The 19,102-nt window shown below is 39.6% G+C and overlaps 1 protein-coding gene across 1 annotated transcript in view; it reads left to right on the top strand.

Moving 5' to 3' along the window:
* Positions 1 to 6,260: 6,260 nt before the first annotated feature.
* Positions 6,261 to 19,102, top strand: part of PDE11A (phosphodiesterase 11A) — a 455,368-nt gene continuing 442,526 nt past the window's right edge. The window contains exon 1 of the mRNA XM_009182512.4: positions 6,261 to 10,113. Coding sequence (XP_009180776.2) covers positions 9,202 to 10,113 — 912 coding nt within the window. The 5' untranslated portion in view covers positions 6,261 to 9,201. The remainder of the gene's footprint in view (positions 10,114 to 19,102) is intronic.

Genomic DNA, 19,102 nt, shown 5'->3' with positions numbered 1-19,102 from the left:
AGGCAAAGGCAGCCAAGCTGAGAAAGATGCCATTTTGGTCATTGTTAACAAATGACACTTTCTACTGTGCTCAAAAGGATATTTGATGAGAGACTGAAATTAACCAAATTCTTTACCTTATTATTATAGTATAGCATGAATTGAATAATTTGCTCAATTTTTTTCTCTGTATTTTCTTTTACTCTTATAAACTGGTTAGACATTTACATTGGTCTATTTCTTGGTGATAAGATAGCATGTAGAAAAGTTTTCCTATAAATACAAGAATCTCATTAAAAAGCAGGTTATGTGCCAAAAAATGTGTATGTATACACAAGTGAAAAAATCTTTCAGAGGCTAAACTTCAGGAGGAATATCTAGCATCAGGTTCTGTCTTGATTGGTTCTTCAGTGCACAAGGGTACATTCATTAGCTGTTTTTATAACATGTAGCTGTGATGTAATTAGAGTTTCCAGAATGATAACTAATTATGTTAGTACTATTTCACATTACATTGCATATTAGTAAGATTAATTTGACAACAGATTCATAGTTTCTCAGAGTTCAAACTATCTTTAATTTTGATGTATTTATTTTGGAAAGATAAATTCTGACATTAAAACATTGCAAATGTTTTATGAATAACTTGTACAGTATATATTTTTAAAAATGCTTATTTGAAACTAGAGCTGCTTGGCCTTGCTGTAGTCTGTGATTTATCATGATCACTCAAAAAATAAAATAAATAATTGAGGCTTGCCATGTTTTTTTTAATATATTAGTTGCTATGGAAGTTACTCTTGGGAGTAATATTTCATCTTTGAATCAAGCCATAAATAACTGATGAGACTAATGGAGATTGTCTTTTAAATGATAAGGCATTTATATTCTATTTTAATAAAATTTTTCCTATAAGACATGCAAAACAGTGCTGGAATGATTAATTATTTTTGATTTAGTGAATGAAGGCATGGCAATTAAAAAGAAAGGCATCAGTGCTTAATATTTATTTCTACCCTTCTTCTTCTATATAATCTCCCTGAATTAAAACCTAAATTAAAATCTGTTGTTGGACACGTAGACCAATGTAACAGAATAGAGAACTCAGAAATAAGACTGCACACGTACAACCATCTGATCTTCGACAAATCTGACACAAAAAAGCACCGGGGAAAGGATTCCCTATTTAATAAATGATGCTGGGGAGAACTGGCTGGCCATATGCAGAAAATTGAAACTGGACCCCTTCCTTACATTTTATACAAAAATTAACCCAAGATGTTTTAAAAACTTAAATGTAAAACCCAAAACCATAAAAACCCTACAAGAAAATCTAAGCAATACCATTCAGGACATAGGCACTGTGGCAAAGATTTCATGACAAAAACACCAAAAGCAATTGCAACAAAAGCAAAAATTGACAAATGGGATCTAGTTAAACTAAAGAGCTTCTGTGCAACAAAAGAAACTATCACCAGAGTGAACAGACAACCTACAGAATGGAAGAAAATTTTTGCAATCTATCCATCTAACAAAGGTCTAATATCCAGAGTCTACAAGGAACTTAAAGAAATTTACAAGAAAAAAAACCAAACAGCCCCATTAAAAAATGGGCAAAGGACATGAACAGACACTTCTCAAAAGAAGACATTCATGTGCCCAACAAACATATGAAAAATGCTAAACGTCACTGATCATTAGAGAAATGCAAATGAAAACCATAATGAGGTGCCATCTCAGGCCAGTCAGAATGGCAATTATTAAAAAGCCAAGAAACAACAGACACTAGTGAGTTTGTGGAGAAAAAGGCATGCTTTTACACTGTTGGTAGGAATGTAAATTAGTTCAACCATTGTGGAAGACAGTGTGACAATTCCTCAAAGATCTAGAACCAGAAATAACATTTGACCCAGTAATTCCATTACTGGGTATATACTTAAATGAATATAAATCATTCTGTTACAAAGATACATGCACATGTATGTTCATTGCAGCACTATTCACAGTAGCAAAGAAATGGAATCAACCCAAATGCCTGTCAATGATAGACTGGATAAAGCAAATTTGATAGATACGCACCATGAAATACTGTGCAGCCATAAAAAGGAACAAGATCATGTCCTTTGCAGGGACATCGATGGAGCTGGAGGCCATTATCCTCAGCAAACTAACACAGGAACAGAAAACCAAACACCACATGTTCTCACTTATAAGTGGGAGCTGAACAATCAGAACACATGGACATGGGGAGGTGGGAAACAACATACACTAGGGCCCATCGGGGGGACGAGGGGAGGGTGAGCAGCAGGAAAAATAGCTAATGCATGCTGGGCTTAATGTCTAGGTGATGTGTTGATCTGTGCAGCAGACCACCATGGCACACCTTTACCTAGGTAACAAACCTGCACACCCTTGCACACCCTGCACATGTACCCCAGAACTTAAAATAAAAGTTGAAGGAAAAAAGAATCTGTTGTTGAATTTTTCCCTCCAGCTTTTTCCTCCTTTTGTTCTATTAGTAGTAGGTCTATACTCTCAATATTAATACTATTGTTATGGATTAGTTATGGATTCTATTGAATATAAATATCATATTGTATTTAAGGATACGTCTGATTTTTAGAAAATAGATTTTCTTGTCTGTCAGACATCATCAACAATATCTTGTATTGTCAGTTGTTCTTTAATGTAGACGTTCTACCTCCCTAGCTAGACTGTACATGTTCCTTGAGGAAAGAGATGACTCTTAGACTATTTTATATTGTCAATGTCTTAACTCAACAGTGTTGATTGTTTAAGATATTTTAGCAAAGTTACCTTTATGAAGACTCAAGGAATGTTTTAAATATTGAATTTATCCATATTCTACTAAGTTTGAGTCTCCAAATATATAGAAAATATTTTCAATAATGAAAAACCAACCAATGTTTTATCAACAAATTATTCTTCCACAAGATACTTTGATTATTGCTGATTTTTCTGGTGAAAAATACTCTATTGATTTTAAGATGAAGAAAATATGTAAAACATTTATGGCGTGATATTGAAGCTCATTTTTTTCTGTAACTTTACGGGACATTATCGTTTACCAAGATATCTTTGAAATTTTAAAAGCTTACCTTCTAGATACTTATTAATCTTTAATACAACTATGAATGTAGGTGGACTTCTGGCTTAGAGTGCTTTCAATTTCTAAATTGATAAAAGAAGAGACAAAAGAGTAGTAAGATGTGTTTTAATGCAAAGTATTTTTAAAATGGAGAATTAAATGCATCGTGTTGGGTTGAATAAACACCAGATGTTCAATGGTATATAGCAGGTAGATGACCAAAATGTGTGGAAGCAGGACACATAGGACACAGCACAGCTTTTTACTGGGGAAGCAGGAACCATAGGATGTGTGACATTTGAAATAGGTGTTAATGGAAAAGAGAAGTTTGAGAAGCAGGGAAGGCGAAAAGAGCGTTTCAAGTAGAAACCCAGAAAAGAGAAGGGGAGAATGCTTGGAGAGTTATGGCAGGAGGTGAGAAGAGAGATGGAAAATAAAGGTGCGCTGAGGAAAGCTCTTGCATTCGTTTCTTAGGGCTGCTGTAACACATTACCACAAACATGGTGACTTAAAACAACACAAATTTATTCTCTGACAGTTCTGGAGACCAGAACTGCAAAATCAAGGCATTGAGAAGATTGATTTTTTTTTTTTTTTTCTGAGAGAATCTGTTTCATGCCTCTCTCCCAGAATGAGGTGGCCGCCAGTAATCCTGGATATTTCTTGGCTTGTAGACCCATCACTCCATGTGTACCTCAGTCTTCATACCACCTCCTCCTCTGTGTGTCTCTGTGTCTTCTTTTTTGTGCATCTATTATAAGGAAAGTGTCACTGGATTTAGAACCTACCCTAAATTCAGGATGATCTTATCTTGAGATCCTTAACCTAATTACATCTGCAAAGACCCTCTTCCCAGCAAGGTGACATTCACAGATTCTGGTGGACATAGCTTTTGTGGAGCTGCAGTTTGACCCATTACATGCCTTTTGACAAGGACTTAATGTGCCATTTTTACATTTGTTATGTGGAAGGTGATACTGGTTGGTAGAGAATGGACAGATAGTGAAGGCTTGAATTAAGGAAAGCAGGCTTGGAGAAGACAGCTGGATTTAAACAGAAATTTCTGCAGTAAAATATACAGGATTGAGTGATTTCATGTGGGCGGGAGTGAGAGTGGTCTTGGAGATGAGAAATTTGAGGTGCCTGTGAAACATTTAGGAACAAATATTTTGTAGTTGTTAGAAATGGGGCTTTGCCATGATCATGTCACTGCACTTATCTGGGCAGTGGAGTGAGACTCTGTCTCAAAAAAAAAAAAAAAAAAAAAAAAAAGAAAAAGGAAATAGAATAGGCCTCTGAGGTTCAGGAGAGAGTTTGTGTGGTGAATTGTTAGATGAGTGGCTCCCAGTGAACCATACCTGTGAGTATTCATGTCCTTGTCCCTCTCTCAACTGATGTTGTGCTTGGCTATATAATTGGCTTTGACCAATGGGACATTAACAACTGTTATATAGGCTTGATAGGCTCTTGCATATTGGGCTTACCCTCTTGCAACACTCCCTCTTGAAACCCAGATGCCATATTGTAAGGAAGGGCAGGTTATCCTACTGGAGACATAAGCCACGTAAAGAAAACCTGGAAAATGAGATACAATGTAGAAAGAGGCCTCCTGGAGAAAAACTGAGCAGCCTCAGCCACAAGTCAGCACTGAGGCCCTAGATATGTATGAGAGGCCTTCCTGGACCTTCCAGCACATCCCAGCTGCCGGTTGAATGCAGCCACATGAGTGACTTCAGCCAATACCAAGTGAAAGAGAAGAACCACTAGTTAACCTACAGAATTGTGAGAAGTAGGAAAATTGTTATTTTAAGTAACTACGTTTTCAGCCTCCCTTTACATATTTGATGATGCTCACTGGTCACACAATAAAAGTGAGTCATGTCTGTTTTAGGAGATGAATAATTAGGAGGCAAACTTAGGAGATAGAAGTTCATTGGGCTTTAGGAGGTTGATACCAAGTTGTGAGATGTTGGTAAGGGTGGGATGGAGCTATGAGTAGATCAGAGGTTGGCCTGGCAGGTGACTTTGGAGCAGTTATGTGTCCGCTTTAGATTTCAATGTAACCATGAGCAAAATGTGGAAAGCATAGTACTAGATGAACTGTAAGTTTCCATCCAGTACTAAAATGTAATAGGTCCCCTTTGGAATAACAAAAGTTATCTTGCTTGCCACCCAATGTTTCGTACATTGAAAGTACTCAACAAATGCTAATTGGCCATGATAAAGAAATAAATACTTAGATAAAAGAGGAACCCCTTATTCTTGAAAAATACAAATAGGAAGACTCCTTCATCTTCTTTAATAAGAGGCTACTTGGACAATATTTACAGCTTGGTAGAGATGGGACAGGGTAGATGGAGAAGGAGCCTACAGAGCCTCTTCCTTGCTCTGAGTGATCTGTCTTCACAGTATCATACCTTTTCATGTGTGATAGTGCCCCGGGGGATCCTATGGACTGCACGGTATCTTCACAATATCATACCTTTTCAGGTATGATAGTTTGTGCCTGAGGGGCTTTATAGACTGCAAATGTTGTCATAGAGTGTGTTATAGATAGTTTTGATGGAATTAGCAGATAAGCAGAAGAGGTCAGACTTACACAGAAAATTATTTGGAGCTATATTTCCTAAAGGGAAATATATTTTTATTTCTTTTACCAAAGGAACCCCTTCAAGGTTCCATATTGGACCATTCTTTCCTAGTGGGACCTCTTCCATTATTTCCTAAGGGGACCTCTTCAAGTTTCCATATAGGGCCAAGAATCATCCTTTCACCCCTCCAGAACTTATATAGATCCTCCTTTGTCCCCTCTTACTCTTTGTCCAGTGAGGATGAGGTATCAACAGGCTTCAATACCTTCTAGCTTATATCTGGTCAGTGATGGAAGGGAGGGAAAAGAATAAGTTCCAACTATTATTAATATTTGTTCCTAATATCCCTCCTTTGAGGTTAGTTTGAGCTGTTGATGCCTTTTTTTTTTTTTTGAGACAGAATCTCACTCTGTTGCCCAGGCTGGAATACAGTGGTGCGATCTCAGCTCACTGCAACCTCTGCCTCCCAGGTTCAAGCAATTCTCCTGTTTCAGCTTCCTGAGTAGCTGGCATTACAGGTGCATGCTACCATTCCAGGTTAATTTTTGTATTTTTAGTAGAGACAGGGTTTTGCCATGTTGGGCAGGCTGGTCTCGAACTCTTGACCCCAAGTGATCCGCCTGCCTCGGCCTCCCAAAATGCTGAGATGACAGGCATGAGCCACCGTGCCTGACCTGTTGATGCCTTTTGATGGGCTGTCACTGCTCCCCTCAAGGCAGTAGTAACTATCCAATCCTCTTTGCTTCCAAGTCCTAGTAACTTTTTCCTCCTCTTCCCCTCATGTCTAGGGGTGCTAACTTCTCTACTGCTATGAGTACCAGGTTTCTTCACTATTTCTGTGGTTTACCTATATTTCACTTTTGTAATTTGTTCCTTTGTAAATCAACCTTCTTGGAATTTAATTAGAATGTGCTCTGTTTCCTGTTGGGAGTATGACTAATACACATACTATTCTGCAGATTGAGAGTGAAGATCAATGGCAGTGTGGCCACACCAACACACATCTTGTTATCAGCCCTCCATTACAGCCCTCTGGACTATCTTCTGTGTGCTGTCTGTCACTTTCTCATTTTCTTCCCCAACCATTAACTCCTTTAGTGACCTCACATACCAAGCAGGGAACATGGCTACAGCCGATTCAAAACCAAGCTCGAAATGTTGAATTCACTTTTTCGGATTTCTCTTCTATTGCTTTCCCCATCCTTCCCAGTATTCTTCTCTACTCTCACTTCTCTTGGTACTGTAGACGGAGATCTTTAGTAAAAAGCACAGGTTTTGTCTTGGTCTTCTTTTGTCCCCAGAGCCTGGAACATGGTAAATGCCAAACAACTGCTTGTATAATGAATACCTGGAAGATGGAATTAAGGAAGTGTCTTTATTAAACTTTCTGTTTCTAGGAACCCCAGGGTTGGTCTACTTCTCTCCCTTCCCTGAGAAGCTCATTGCTTCATTTTCATCAGATCTCTACTCAGTGCTTTTGTTGTCTCCATGCACAACGCTGCTGCTGTATTATAACCAGTCTCAGGGTAGTAAATGTGTTTTGTTGTTGTTTGTAACAGTTTTATTGAAATATAACTTACGTACCATACAGTTCATTCAATTAAATGTACAATTCATTGAATTTCAGCATATTCAGATTGTGCAACTATCAACACAATCAATTTAGAACATTTTATTAACCCCCAATCCCCCCAAAAAAACTCACACACATTAGGAGTCACCTACTTCCTCTCCATCTAGAAAGTAATCTATTTTCTGTCTGTATGGATTTGCCTGTTCTGGACATTTCCTATAAATGAAATTTTATAATATGTGGTCATTTCTGAGTGGCTTCTTTCACTTTGCATGAGGTTTTTAAGCTTCATTCAAGTAGTAGCATGTATCAGTGCTTCATTCCATTTTATGATTGAATAATATTCCACTGTATGGAGATAACACATTTTATTTGTCTGTTCCTCAACTGATGGACATTTGGATTATTTCCACTGCATATCGGTAAGTGTTTAACAATTAGCAGTCCATTAAAAAAAACCAAAAAAACAAAAAAAAAAACCCTGACACATAACATTTGCTGATTTCCATGGTGTAAACATTCCCATTGTGACTGATTGCAAGCTCCATGATGTGACTGAACACAGAATTGGAAAGAGATTTTAAACTAGGTGCTTGTGAGTCCTTACAAGCCAGTTTCAACATATCACTAACCATCTTTACTGATAGATGACTCAAGTGACCAGAGGCATGGCTACATGCAGTGAAGTTTCCATACACCGTCACCTTAGAATAATAATAATGACAAAAGTAATACAACAGCTAACATTTACTGAGCACTTTTTATGTGCCAGGCACTATGCTAAACATTTTTTTTTTCTTTTTAAATCTTGATAACCACTCACATTCTTGGAAGCCAGCTGCTCCAAATTACCAGGATTCTATGCTTGGTTTACTGTCTCCTAGCTGGTCTCCCTGCTGTTTATTAAATACCCCAAACTCTTTAGCACTTGCTTCCTCTACCTGGTAAACTCTTTTTCTGTACTGTTTTACACCCTTTCTCTATGTAATCTACCCCTGCCCCAGGTGCATGAATTTGGTTAAAGTCATGAATTGCTCACATAGGAAACTTTATTTGCTATTTTCGGGGAAATGCAATTCCATTAATATTTACTGAGCACCCACAAGGCGCTGGGCAGTGTTAGTGAGCAAGTCCCAGGAATCCTGGGAACCAACAATCCACAGTCACATCCCAGAAAAATAACCCTGCCTGTCTCTGAGGGTGAACGACACCCTCGATTCCTCGGAGTCCGCGTCTGTGTTCAGATCTCTGCAAAACATCAACACTTCTATCTCGGACTCCCACTGGGTTCCCGCTGGGCCTCCTCGAAACGCTAACGGATTAAGGGGCGGTGAGTAGGGAAGGTTGGGGAGGTAAGGGAGCAAGAAAGCGGGGAAGGAACAAGGTGCGTTTCCCTCTTCTAATCGTGTTCCAATCAGGAGTCGTGTACCCAGGCGCCGATTCTGGCCGTCCAGAGACTCTTCCAGGAACCGCCGGCCGCCTGGGCCGTGGACTTTGGCTCGTCTGGCTTCCGCGGCTCCCTCCTCTTCTCTCCTTCCTCCAGGCGCTGTGCCTCACTCAGGGGCGTGTCCTGCCCTACCTCCCTGTCACAGTGGTCCACTCATCCGGTTACAGCAGCAGTTCCAGCGGCAGCAGCGGCGGCAGCCAGAACAGGAGCAGCGATAGCTACGGTTTCCAGAACAGGAGCCGGGGCAGCGGCGGCAGCTCAGTGCTGGGCACCTGTGCGGAGCAGGAGTAGCAGGACCAGGGGGTGGGGTCGGTGCCAGCCACTCTGAGCCAGAGAAGGAAGGGGCACCTCCCAGATTCCACTGCTGGGAATAATCTCCAGGGGAGGTGGCACCGAACTGGGAATACTGGTGGGGGTGAACATGTGCAGGAACAGCTAGAGGCCTCGGGGCGGGAAAACATTTAGTCTACGTGTGGACAGGCAAGGAAAGCTGTCTGGGACCATGGCAGCCTCCCGCCTGGACTTTGGGGAGGTGGAAACTTTCCTGGACAGGCACCCAGAGTTGTTTGAAGATTACTTGATGCGGAAGGGGAAGCAGGAGATGGTTGAAAAGTGGCTGCAGAGGCATAGTCAGGGTCAGGGGGCTTTAGGTCCAAGGCCCTCTTTGGCTGGTACCAGCAGCTTGGCTCACAGCACCTGCAAAGGTGGCAGCAGCATTGGTGGTGGCATTGGACCAAATGGCTCTGCCCATAGCCAGCCTCTTCCCAGTGGCGGGGACTGTGGTGGGGTTCCCTTGAGTCCCAGCTGGGCCAGTGGCAGCAGGGGCGATGGGAACCTGCAGCGGAGAGCTTCTCAGAAAGAGCTAAGGAAGAGTTTTGCCCGCTCCAAGGCCATCCACGTGAACAGGACTTACGATGAACAGGCGACCTCCCGGGCTCAGGAACCCCTGAGCAGTGTACGACGGAGGGCTCTTCTCCGGAAGGCCAGCTCCCTGCCCCCCACCACAGCCCATATTCTCAGTGCGCTGCTGGAATCGAGAGTGAATCTGCCTCAGTATCCTCCTACAGCCATCGACTACAAGTGCCACCTGAAAAAGCATAATGAGCGTCAGTTCTTTCTGGAATTGGTCAAAGATATCTCCAATGACCTTGACCTCACCAGCCTGAGCTACAAGATTCTCATCTTTGTCTGCCTTATGGTGGACGCTGACCGCTGCTCTCTTTTCCTGGTGGAAAGGGCAGCTGCTGGCAAGAAGACCTTGGTCTCCAAATTCTTTGATGTGCATGCAGGAACCCCTCTGCTGCCTTGCAGCAGCACAGAGAACTCAAATGAGGTGCAGGTCCCCTGGGGCAAAGGCATCATTGGCTATGTCGGGGAGCATGGAGAAACGGTCAACATTCCTGATGCCTACCAGGTAGGACTTTGCATTGTCCCCTTCTCCCAGAACCCCATTGGCTTGGGAGATAAGCTTTCGGTTAACATCTGGCATCCAGGAACACATTAATTTAGGCTCTTAACGATACAAATCTTGCTCTTTAAATTCCTGAGTTTAAAGTAGTTAGAATGTTCCTACAGCATCTTTGATGTGTTGGTCCTTTCTTAACACCCAATGGCTTGTGGGAAATTCATATATCACCCAATAACACCACGTGTTTCTCTGTCAAGACACTTTGTCTTTAACACTTTGACACTTTGGCTGATCTGGCATCCACAGCTCCCTCCTCCTCTCTTTAAGATATCAATGCGTGGTTTTAGTATGCGTTTGTGAGTTGCTAGAAAAAGATGTGTGCTCCAGAATTCCAGTGTTAAGATGGGCATTTTGGTGTCTTTGATGTCTTTTGGAGACCATAATGCATTTTCATTCTCTAATTCAGTATTGGAAAGGCAACAAAGTGCTTAACTACTTCCCTGTTCCCTTCCTTAGATTAGGTTGCACAGGTTGTAAGGTAGGGAAAAGAGGAAGAGAAGAGGAATGTCAGGGGGAAAATGGTCCTGTGACCCATTTGTGCCTTCTTAGTATCTATTTTAACTGTTTCTGTTGTTGAGATTAGGAAGATTGGACAGATAGAGGGGCTAGTTATCTTTAGGCTTGAATGTAGCATTTTCTGTAGTCAGCTTTGATAGGACTGAGCAAGTAGGTTTTTAATTTATGAAACAAACAAAAAATATTGATAATTGTTTAGCAACTCCAAAGCCATCAGCAGGGTAAACATGTTAGTTTCAAGTGGAAAAGGAAACCCAACATGCTCTCATCTGGGTTTTCTGAGCCTTTCATTTTCACAGCATTTTGAACTTGATATTAGATGCTGGATCTGAAAACCAGTCCGTTCTAATTTCTTCAGTATTCACTGAATGTGATGAAACTGGATGTTATTTTCTATGAGACTTCTTCAGGGTTCATAAGAATTAAAAGTTCTCATCCTTGGTTAGGAAAGTTTTATAGTCATCTAGTAAGTACTTCTTCTAGTGGTCTCAGGGAGCTACATGTTTCTCTGGAGTTTAGTTGCTGTTGCTGAGAATAGCAAAAAGAGTGGGAAGGACACTAAAGGTAAAATTTTATCTATTTCATCTGAAAATTGACAATTTTACATAGAAAATTGACTAATTTGTACTAAAGCCAAGTTTCATATTTTTGTGGGATGTCTGCCAACCTAACACTTTAATATTAAAGGATGTTTGTCAAAATACCATTTTTGTTAACCTTTTATTGTAGACTAAGTGCATTATTCATTTTATCTTTCTTGAAAACTTTAAAAGGTGTAGGTGAAGCAACAATGAATGGTTTTCAACAAGTGTTTATTTCTCTACAATCCTAGAAAGCTATGAGAAGAAATATAAGCATTTAATAATTCATATGTTGAAGATTCTATAAACATTTTGTCACAAATTATATTTCTAGAGAAATAAAACAATCACAAATTTTCTTCTTTCCAATTTTTTTTCCACATCCTTATTGTATGCTTGGGCTAAAGAAAAATCCCTTCCTAGTGCAATGATACTTACTCTAGCCTGAGGTTGCAGCCTTTTCTCTTTATTGCCCTTACTTTTAAAATTCATCCCCAATTGATTTTCTCCCATTTCTGTAGCTTTTGTTTCTTAATGTCCTCATTCAGGCCCTAACTTTTATTTCATACTGTCCTTTCTTTAAGAGCGTAGTTCTCAAGTCTCTTCAACAGTTAACTTGTCTTGCTGCTGTCTAGAATTGTGGCTGTAGGTGTCATCACAGGCAGGCGAAAGCAGGTTTTCAGCAGCTGCTACTTCCTGTGGGCTCTACCCTTACTCCGCCGAGTGTCCTAATATTTTTGGAAGCTGACATTGGGAAAGAGGAGTTTTTTGTTTGTTTGTTTGTTTGTTTTCCTTTCCCCCCAGAATAGTAATGATGGCTGCAAAAGGGGACTGGGATGTTGGGAGGCCTGGCGAAAGGCAGATAGGGGAAAGGTGCTATATGGGTTGGGAATTTACCCTTGGTTTACCTTGCTTTCATTTCTAACTGGTTAGAAAGTTTCTCTTTTCTTTTTCCATTGGCTTTTTTTTATGTATCTCTGTATTTTTAACTTGGTGTAGTTTTCTTCATTTTACTTATGCTACTCTTTGATAAAGCTACTTTTTTTTTCTTTATTATGGTGCACTACAGTCACCAATGATGTGACCTTGGGAGAATTTCTAAATCTCTCACAGCCTCAATTTCCTCATCCATAAAATGGGGACAATAATATCTACCTAGCAAAGATTATTTTTGTTTATCTCAATAAAATGAGATATTATGTCAAAGCCCCTAAAATAATATCTGGTACATGGCAATTACCCAGGAAATGGTAACAGTTTATGAAGATAACGATGATATCTAGTTTGCTAATATTCTTTTTCTTTCTGTTTACCTTATTTTCCATTGTTTTTCTCCTTATCTGGGACTGAGATGTGAAGTCAGCATGTTTTGACCAGCTTAATCTTTTCCATGCTCCACCCTTAAATTAAGTATTTTAGAACCAGGTTTACATTCAAGGAACATGAAAATATCTATCCTTCCATTCCCTACTTAAAATGTCCCTAAATGTGGTTGGTAATACCATATGCTAGCCTATCAAAAGTTCTGCACTTTGTTCCTCTTAGTAAGACATGCAATATAAACTTTTTATAGGGTTGTCATAGGGAAGAATGTTGCATCCTTCCCCAGTTCTAGCATTTTCCTCCATCCTTTCCATTTCCTGGTGTTACAGATGTCTCTTAATGAAACTGACAACTTTCCAAATACATGTTCTTTTGTCATGATGTTTTAATTTGTACCATATATGCAAGCATCTTGAAGTTTCTATTTAAATATGTAACCATCCTTCCTGATTCTTTGTTAACTACTATATTTTTAAGGTGTTTCTTGCTCAGCTTCAGACAGTGTATTTTTTCTTCAGGAGGTAAGAATTTTTTTTTTTTAATCACACAGAGTTTCCAAATTTAATCATTTGATAATTACATTGGTGATACTCTTGGGGGTTCCTAATATGGGCAAGAGAATGGACAAGAGAAAGGCATTGAAGAGACAAAATTATGATGATAAGCATGGCATTCTGGAGTCAAGGCTAAAATTGAATAGAAATTCTGACAACCCAAAATCCCTCAGTTTATTTCATTATTTTGCATTACTCTCCTCAATTAGTCCTAAAAGACAGACTTGAAATTAGGAAAAAAATAAATTGTAAGTGGAAAAAAAAAACCATTCATTTTTAGGTATCCAGTCCAGATCATAGTGACTGCAGTTTACCTTTCTCCCAGATAGTTATAAGTTATTTAACAGCCCACATTAATATAGTAATGAAAAAATTGCCCTCAAGAGGTTGAAAATAAGAGCATTCAAGTAACAGGTGTTCTCTTTGAGATTATTCTAAGCATTCAGAATATAGCACTTTAAACATTCATAAAAATCGTGAGGTGAATTTTTGTCAGTGTTGATAATGATAATACAGGTGTTTGATGGGCTTGGGTGTGAAAAGCAGCAGGATGTTTTGTTAGATGAACTGAGAGGAGGAAAGGGGATGACGCTGAAGGGTTACAGGTGCACCTACCTTTCAGAAGATCTGTTTACACAACAACTTCGTTTATTCATTAGTTCCAACAAACATGCACAGAGAGAGCCCATTATCCCCAAGGCCTTGGGTAGAGGACCTATGGGTGTATAAAGGGCAGGATACACTTCTGCTCTCCAAGGGTGTACATTAGAGAGCCATGTGCTGTCCACAAAAAACTAGTACCAAGCTGTACAAACTAAATGATGTTAGTCTTGGATGAGTATGGAGTCACTTTGTGACTGGGCTCATAATGAAAGACTTCTTGGAGGAGGCACCATTTGAGCTCTAAATAGGATTAGATTTTCCAGTTAGAGATAGTTGTGGAGTAAGGAGAAGTGATCCAAGTCCAACAAAATAGCTTCAACGGAGACACAGTGATGACCAAGTACCAAATAGGTATAAGGGAGAGTGAGTAGTTTAATTTGGCCAAAATATTGCATATTGCATATCTATGACATTCTGTTGTCATAGAATGATTTGCAAAAGTAAGGTGAGGACAAAAGAAGGAAGGACTTTGAACACCTAGCTAAAGAGTTCAAACTTCACCAAGAGTAGGCCACAGGGAGCCATTAAAAACATCTCAGCATGATCAAAGTGGTGTTTTGGGTAACCTGGTGGCAGCAGCTGAATGGATTGAACAAGGAGAGGCTCAAAGCTGTGGAAATAATTAGGAGTCTACTGTCATGGTCTGGTGGAGCCATGATGAACAATTAAACTCAAGCAGGAAAAGTGGGAATGGGCAGAAGGAGACAGATGGGAAGTGGCCTGCGGGTGTGGATTTGGGAAAGCAGGGAGGGAGGGCAATGATGACTCAGATTCTAAACCCAGGAGATAGGAGGAAGTGTGATGCCTTTATCCAGAAGAGGGAGAGAAGCTGGGTTAAGGGGAAGATTCTCAGTAGGTCCAGCTACATAATTTGTGGAGCCTAGTGCAAGATGATAAAGCAGGACTCTGGCCGGGGTTAAAGAAGTCAGTCCCCACTTCCCAAGAGTCTGTCCCCCCCATTCATAGCAACCTCCTGTCTGAGAGTCTGAAGGGATTGCAACCTCCAGGCTGGGGCATTCTCAGTATCTGGACTGAGGGTGGGCAAGGGGCCCCCGCTGAATTGCCTGCCACAGGTGCCATGTTGCTGCCAGCTCTGGGTGAGGAGGGCCACATCCTTTCTCTTCCCTGAGGAGGTGTGGGACATGCACCTGCCCCTCTCCGCACCCTCTCCACACCCCATCTAAGAGCAGAGTGCAATGGCAGACATGGGATGTGGGCCTCTTCCTCGACGCATGTGACCTGGTTGCTAAGGGCAGGTGTGAGACTGGGGAGGATGAATGGGGCCTGGGACACCAAGGAGCAGGGATCAGGTGGCCAAAAACCAGTTCTGGGCAGGCAGTGGGAGGGGATACTGTATGTGAACCAAGGTTCTGGACTCTGGGGCTCATACTCCATTGTTCCATTGGACTTTGCTTACAAAGCACAAATTCAATGATAAAAAGTATTAACAATCTCACACAGCATAGCATTAAATCTCAAGCAGGGATCTTTCAGCCACTGCACTGGTCACATGCTCATGAAACGGGCCCTGAATCTGAGTCATATGGAGTCAAAGGTAGAGAAGTTCAATCTTAATCCAGCCTTGTCTACTGCAGCCCTTCATGTGGCCTCAGCACCATCTTAATTAAACTACAGGCTGTTTTCAATGCCCAGATAGTGCTTTTCTATTCCTGTATTTTGCATACTTTCTGCCAGGACTACTACTTCTCCATCTTTGCTCATTTAGAACCTGCTTGCCTTCTCATGATATGAGAAGGGAGAGCTGAGTGCCTTATCCTTAAAGAGAGGAGTTGGAAAACAACCCAAAAAATATACATAAAGTTGTATTTAAGAATGCATTGTAATATGCTGATATATATTTATTATATGAATTTTCTAATAATATGAACAACGATATTTAATACTTCATTGAATTTCAGTTTTCTTTTTGGAATAATCTCTATTGAAATAATCACATTGAAAGTGTTTGCCTCAGAAGGAATTAATTTTAGGTGTCTAGAAAATTCAGCGATGAGAGTGCTTCGTTTCCTGATGAGCCAGTGCTGATAGATATGGACTACACTCATGTGATTGAGTTGCTGAGATTTGTCTAAAAAGGCAGATGTTGATCCTACTTCAATACTGATAATATAAAAAAGGAGTTTCATGAAATCTTATTCCAGCTTTGCACAGTGTTTAAAAAAATTCCCCCAAGCCCACAAACATGTTCACTAGCCCAGAACCAGAGTTGATTTTGTGTTTGAAGTAGGAAACTCTGCTATTTCAGCCTCTCTTCCTGACAGACACATGATTGTGATAAACACAAGGACAAATTGCATTTGCTGCTTTGTACATGAGGATAGATTACAGAAAGGCACAGTTCCTACAGAATCATGAAAAGGTAATTTAAGGTTAACTAAATTTTTTTCCCAACCCATAAGCTAAATGTTTACTAATCTGACCAATTTATTTTGGTTCATGAGGTTTGGGTCACCTGTTTATTGACAACGCTAGCTTAATTTGGAAGTTAGGGTTTCATGTTGAATACAGCGTTGACGAGTCATACAAACTTTCCTCTGAAACAGCTTTGAGTTGTTTTATAGGAAAGTCAACAAGATCCTTGAGGTACATTGCTTGCTGCTTATTTTAAGGGTAGTATTTTGCAATATAGCCACATTCTTTTGGAAAGTGAAATTTGAATCAGATAAAGGCAGTTTAATCATAAAAGAGTGCGTTAAGTCACTAATATTTTAGGAGAAGCTTCAGTTCTTGGTCATTTATAGGCATTGAGGCTATATTTATTTATTTATTTGGTTTAAAATAGTAAAGGTCTTCTGGCATTAAAAAATATACTTTCTATAATTCCTGAGGATTTTTTTTTTAATTAATTGGTTGGTTTTGACTGAACAGTGGTTTCACATATTAATGACAAATTATGTTTCCTATCATAAAATATAGCTTAAAGGCTGTTGCAAATTCAGGACAAGAAATCTTCTTTACCTGAAGGGAAAAAAAAGGGGGAAACCTATGAGATACCTCTTTAGGGTGTCTATTTTTTTCTTTTTTTTTTAGAGACACGATCTTACTATGTTGTCCAGGCTGAATTAAAACTCCTGGGCTCAAGTGATCCTCCCACCTCAGCCACATGAGTAGCTGGGACTATAAATGTGTGCCACTGAGCCCAGCAGGGTGTCTACTTTTTTTTTTTTTTTTTTAACGTAATAACAGAAGGTAGAGGGAAGCTTCACTGTGGATGAATAGTAACTTCATCCATGGAGTACAAACTCTGAGTCAGACAGCTCATTAGCAAGCTTTGTCTCTTTTAATCCTCCCCAAAATCCCCTGAGGTAACTATGACCACCCCCATTTTACAAAAGGAGAAACCGAGGCTTGGACAGTTTAAGTAATTTGCTTAAAGTGACTCCATTGGTAAATGAGGGAGCTGACTCGCTTATTCTCTTCAAGTTATTCTGTTTATTCGTGAGATTCTGTATCCCCAAAGACACTCCATAAAAGGTAACCTTGGCCAAACACACTTACAGAGAAGAGGTGACTTTGGTCTAGTTTGTGGAACCTGTTCTCTGTACAACCTCGTTAAATCCATTTGCCTGACAATTGAATTCTTAGGTTGCTAATAACATTGTTAAACAGTAAAAGGCATCAGAGTGTGACAGAATATGCTCTAGACTTATAGTCAGGAATTGTGGTTCTATTCCCATTTCTGCCTTAGTTTTTTAGCTATAATATAGGGATAATATGTTCAGACATGTCTGCCCCATAGTATTTTGTAAGCCTCTAATCATCAAATCTAATCATTAGATTGCAATGAGATAATGGAATAGCATTTTCAAATGGATAAAGTCAGAAATGTAAGGCCTTATTAATGTTTTAAAATACACAGTCCAGAAGGCTTTATTCACAGTGTTGTCTTTGGAAAGGACTTTGAACATAATAGGAGAGTTTTGATCTAAAATGTAGTAGTACCTGTATTGACTATATTTCCAAATTTTCTGTATTCTTGATGTTCTAGCATTTGAGGCCTACGACCCTGGAGAGACTGCCCCTCCCAGGGCTAGCTAATTTCTAGAGAGAGTGAAGAACTCCCTTTTGAGGGTACCTTTGATATATAAATCAGCCTATCCAGAGCCCACTCCCCTAACTATGTCCTTTATCAAACTCTCATACACCCAGACAATATTCTCCTTGCCCTAAATCACCCAGGGCCAAGTACCCAACTAAAGACCACTCCTATAGCCCATAGTTTGCCAAAATTATTCAAACTAGCCAATACTAGTATACCCTAGTATACTCAGGGTAGGTATACCCTGTCTCAACCATCCTTCCCTGAAGACCCTAGTAAAGGTTCTGTGCCATGCTCTGCCCCAACTTCTGCCTCCGGACTGACCCTGGCCCTTGCCTGTGTGGCCCTGCACAGTGTGCCGTGCTTCCTGTTTCTAGGGTCTGTGAGTATGAACTTTCTTCGTGACAGTCATTTCTGTGTTTGCTTTACCATACCCCATTAAAACAAATCCCAGGTACTTTTTAACACAGTACCACACATACATAATCCCTTAAACACAAGAAATGATTAAAATGTAAAGAGATCAAATGCTTTAAATGAGTATTATGCTGTCAGGATTAAGAGGCCGTAATAAATATTCTACCTTTGATGAACACAGATATGTTAAATTTCTTGATACAATTGATCAACATGCCTATTTTTCTAGTACAAAATGCAATTTCAAAAGTATACATTGGGTCTCTGTGAAATAAATCCCCATGTGAAATCTCCAAGTTGATGATTTGTTGTTTTATTGTCAAAATATTAAAAATTTTTTAAAAAGATGGTATTTGGCTCAAGCACTTGTAAACTAAATCAATTCTAGCTGCTGGCATTAAAGAATAAATGAATACTAAATCTCATGCTTGTAATCAAGATCTAATAATTTAGTAGGCAAGTATATCTATGACAGTTTTATTTTAGATGTGTTGATTCCTTATACAACAGATAGACTTTCTTTATGTTTTTGTGTTTGGAAATGATGATACTTTTAATACTAGCATTATCTTTTTTTGCATTTATGTTGCATGTACTACTTTATCAGATTACCAGAATGTTTCAACCTTTACATTTTTCAATTAAAAAATTAGATGATACTCCTTTTTCATTTAAATGGCTGTGCACAGTTTAATGAGCTAACAGTTTTTATGGGTATTTGGCAACTTAATATGCATGATTACATATTTAAAGTTTTAATAACAGCTGTAATGGCATTAAGAATTACAGGCTTGGGACACTGTGGGAAAGATTATCCAGGG

The sequence above is a fragment of the Papio anubis genome, chromosome 10 (assembly GCF_008728515.1).
Source record: "Papio anubis isolate 15944 chromosome 10, Panubis1.0, whole genome shotgun sequence".
NCBI lineage: Eukaryota > Metazoa > Chordata > Mammalia > Primates > Cercopithecidae > Papio > Papio anubis.
The sequence above is the reverse complement of the archived record's forward strand: the minus strand, read 5'-3'. Positions and strand labels throughout refer to the sequence as shown.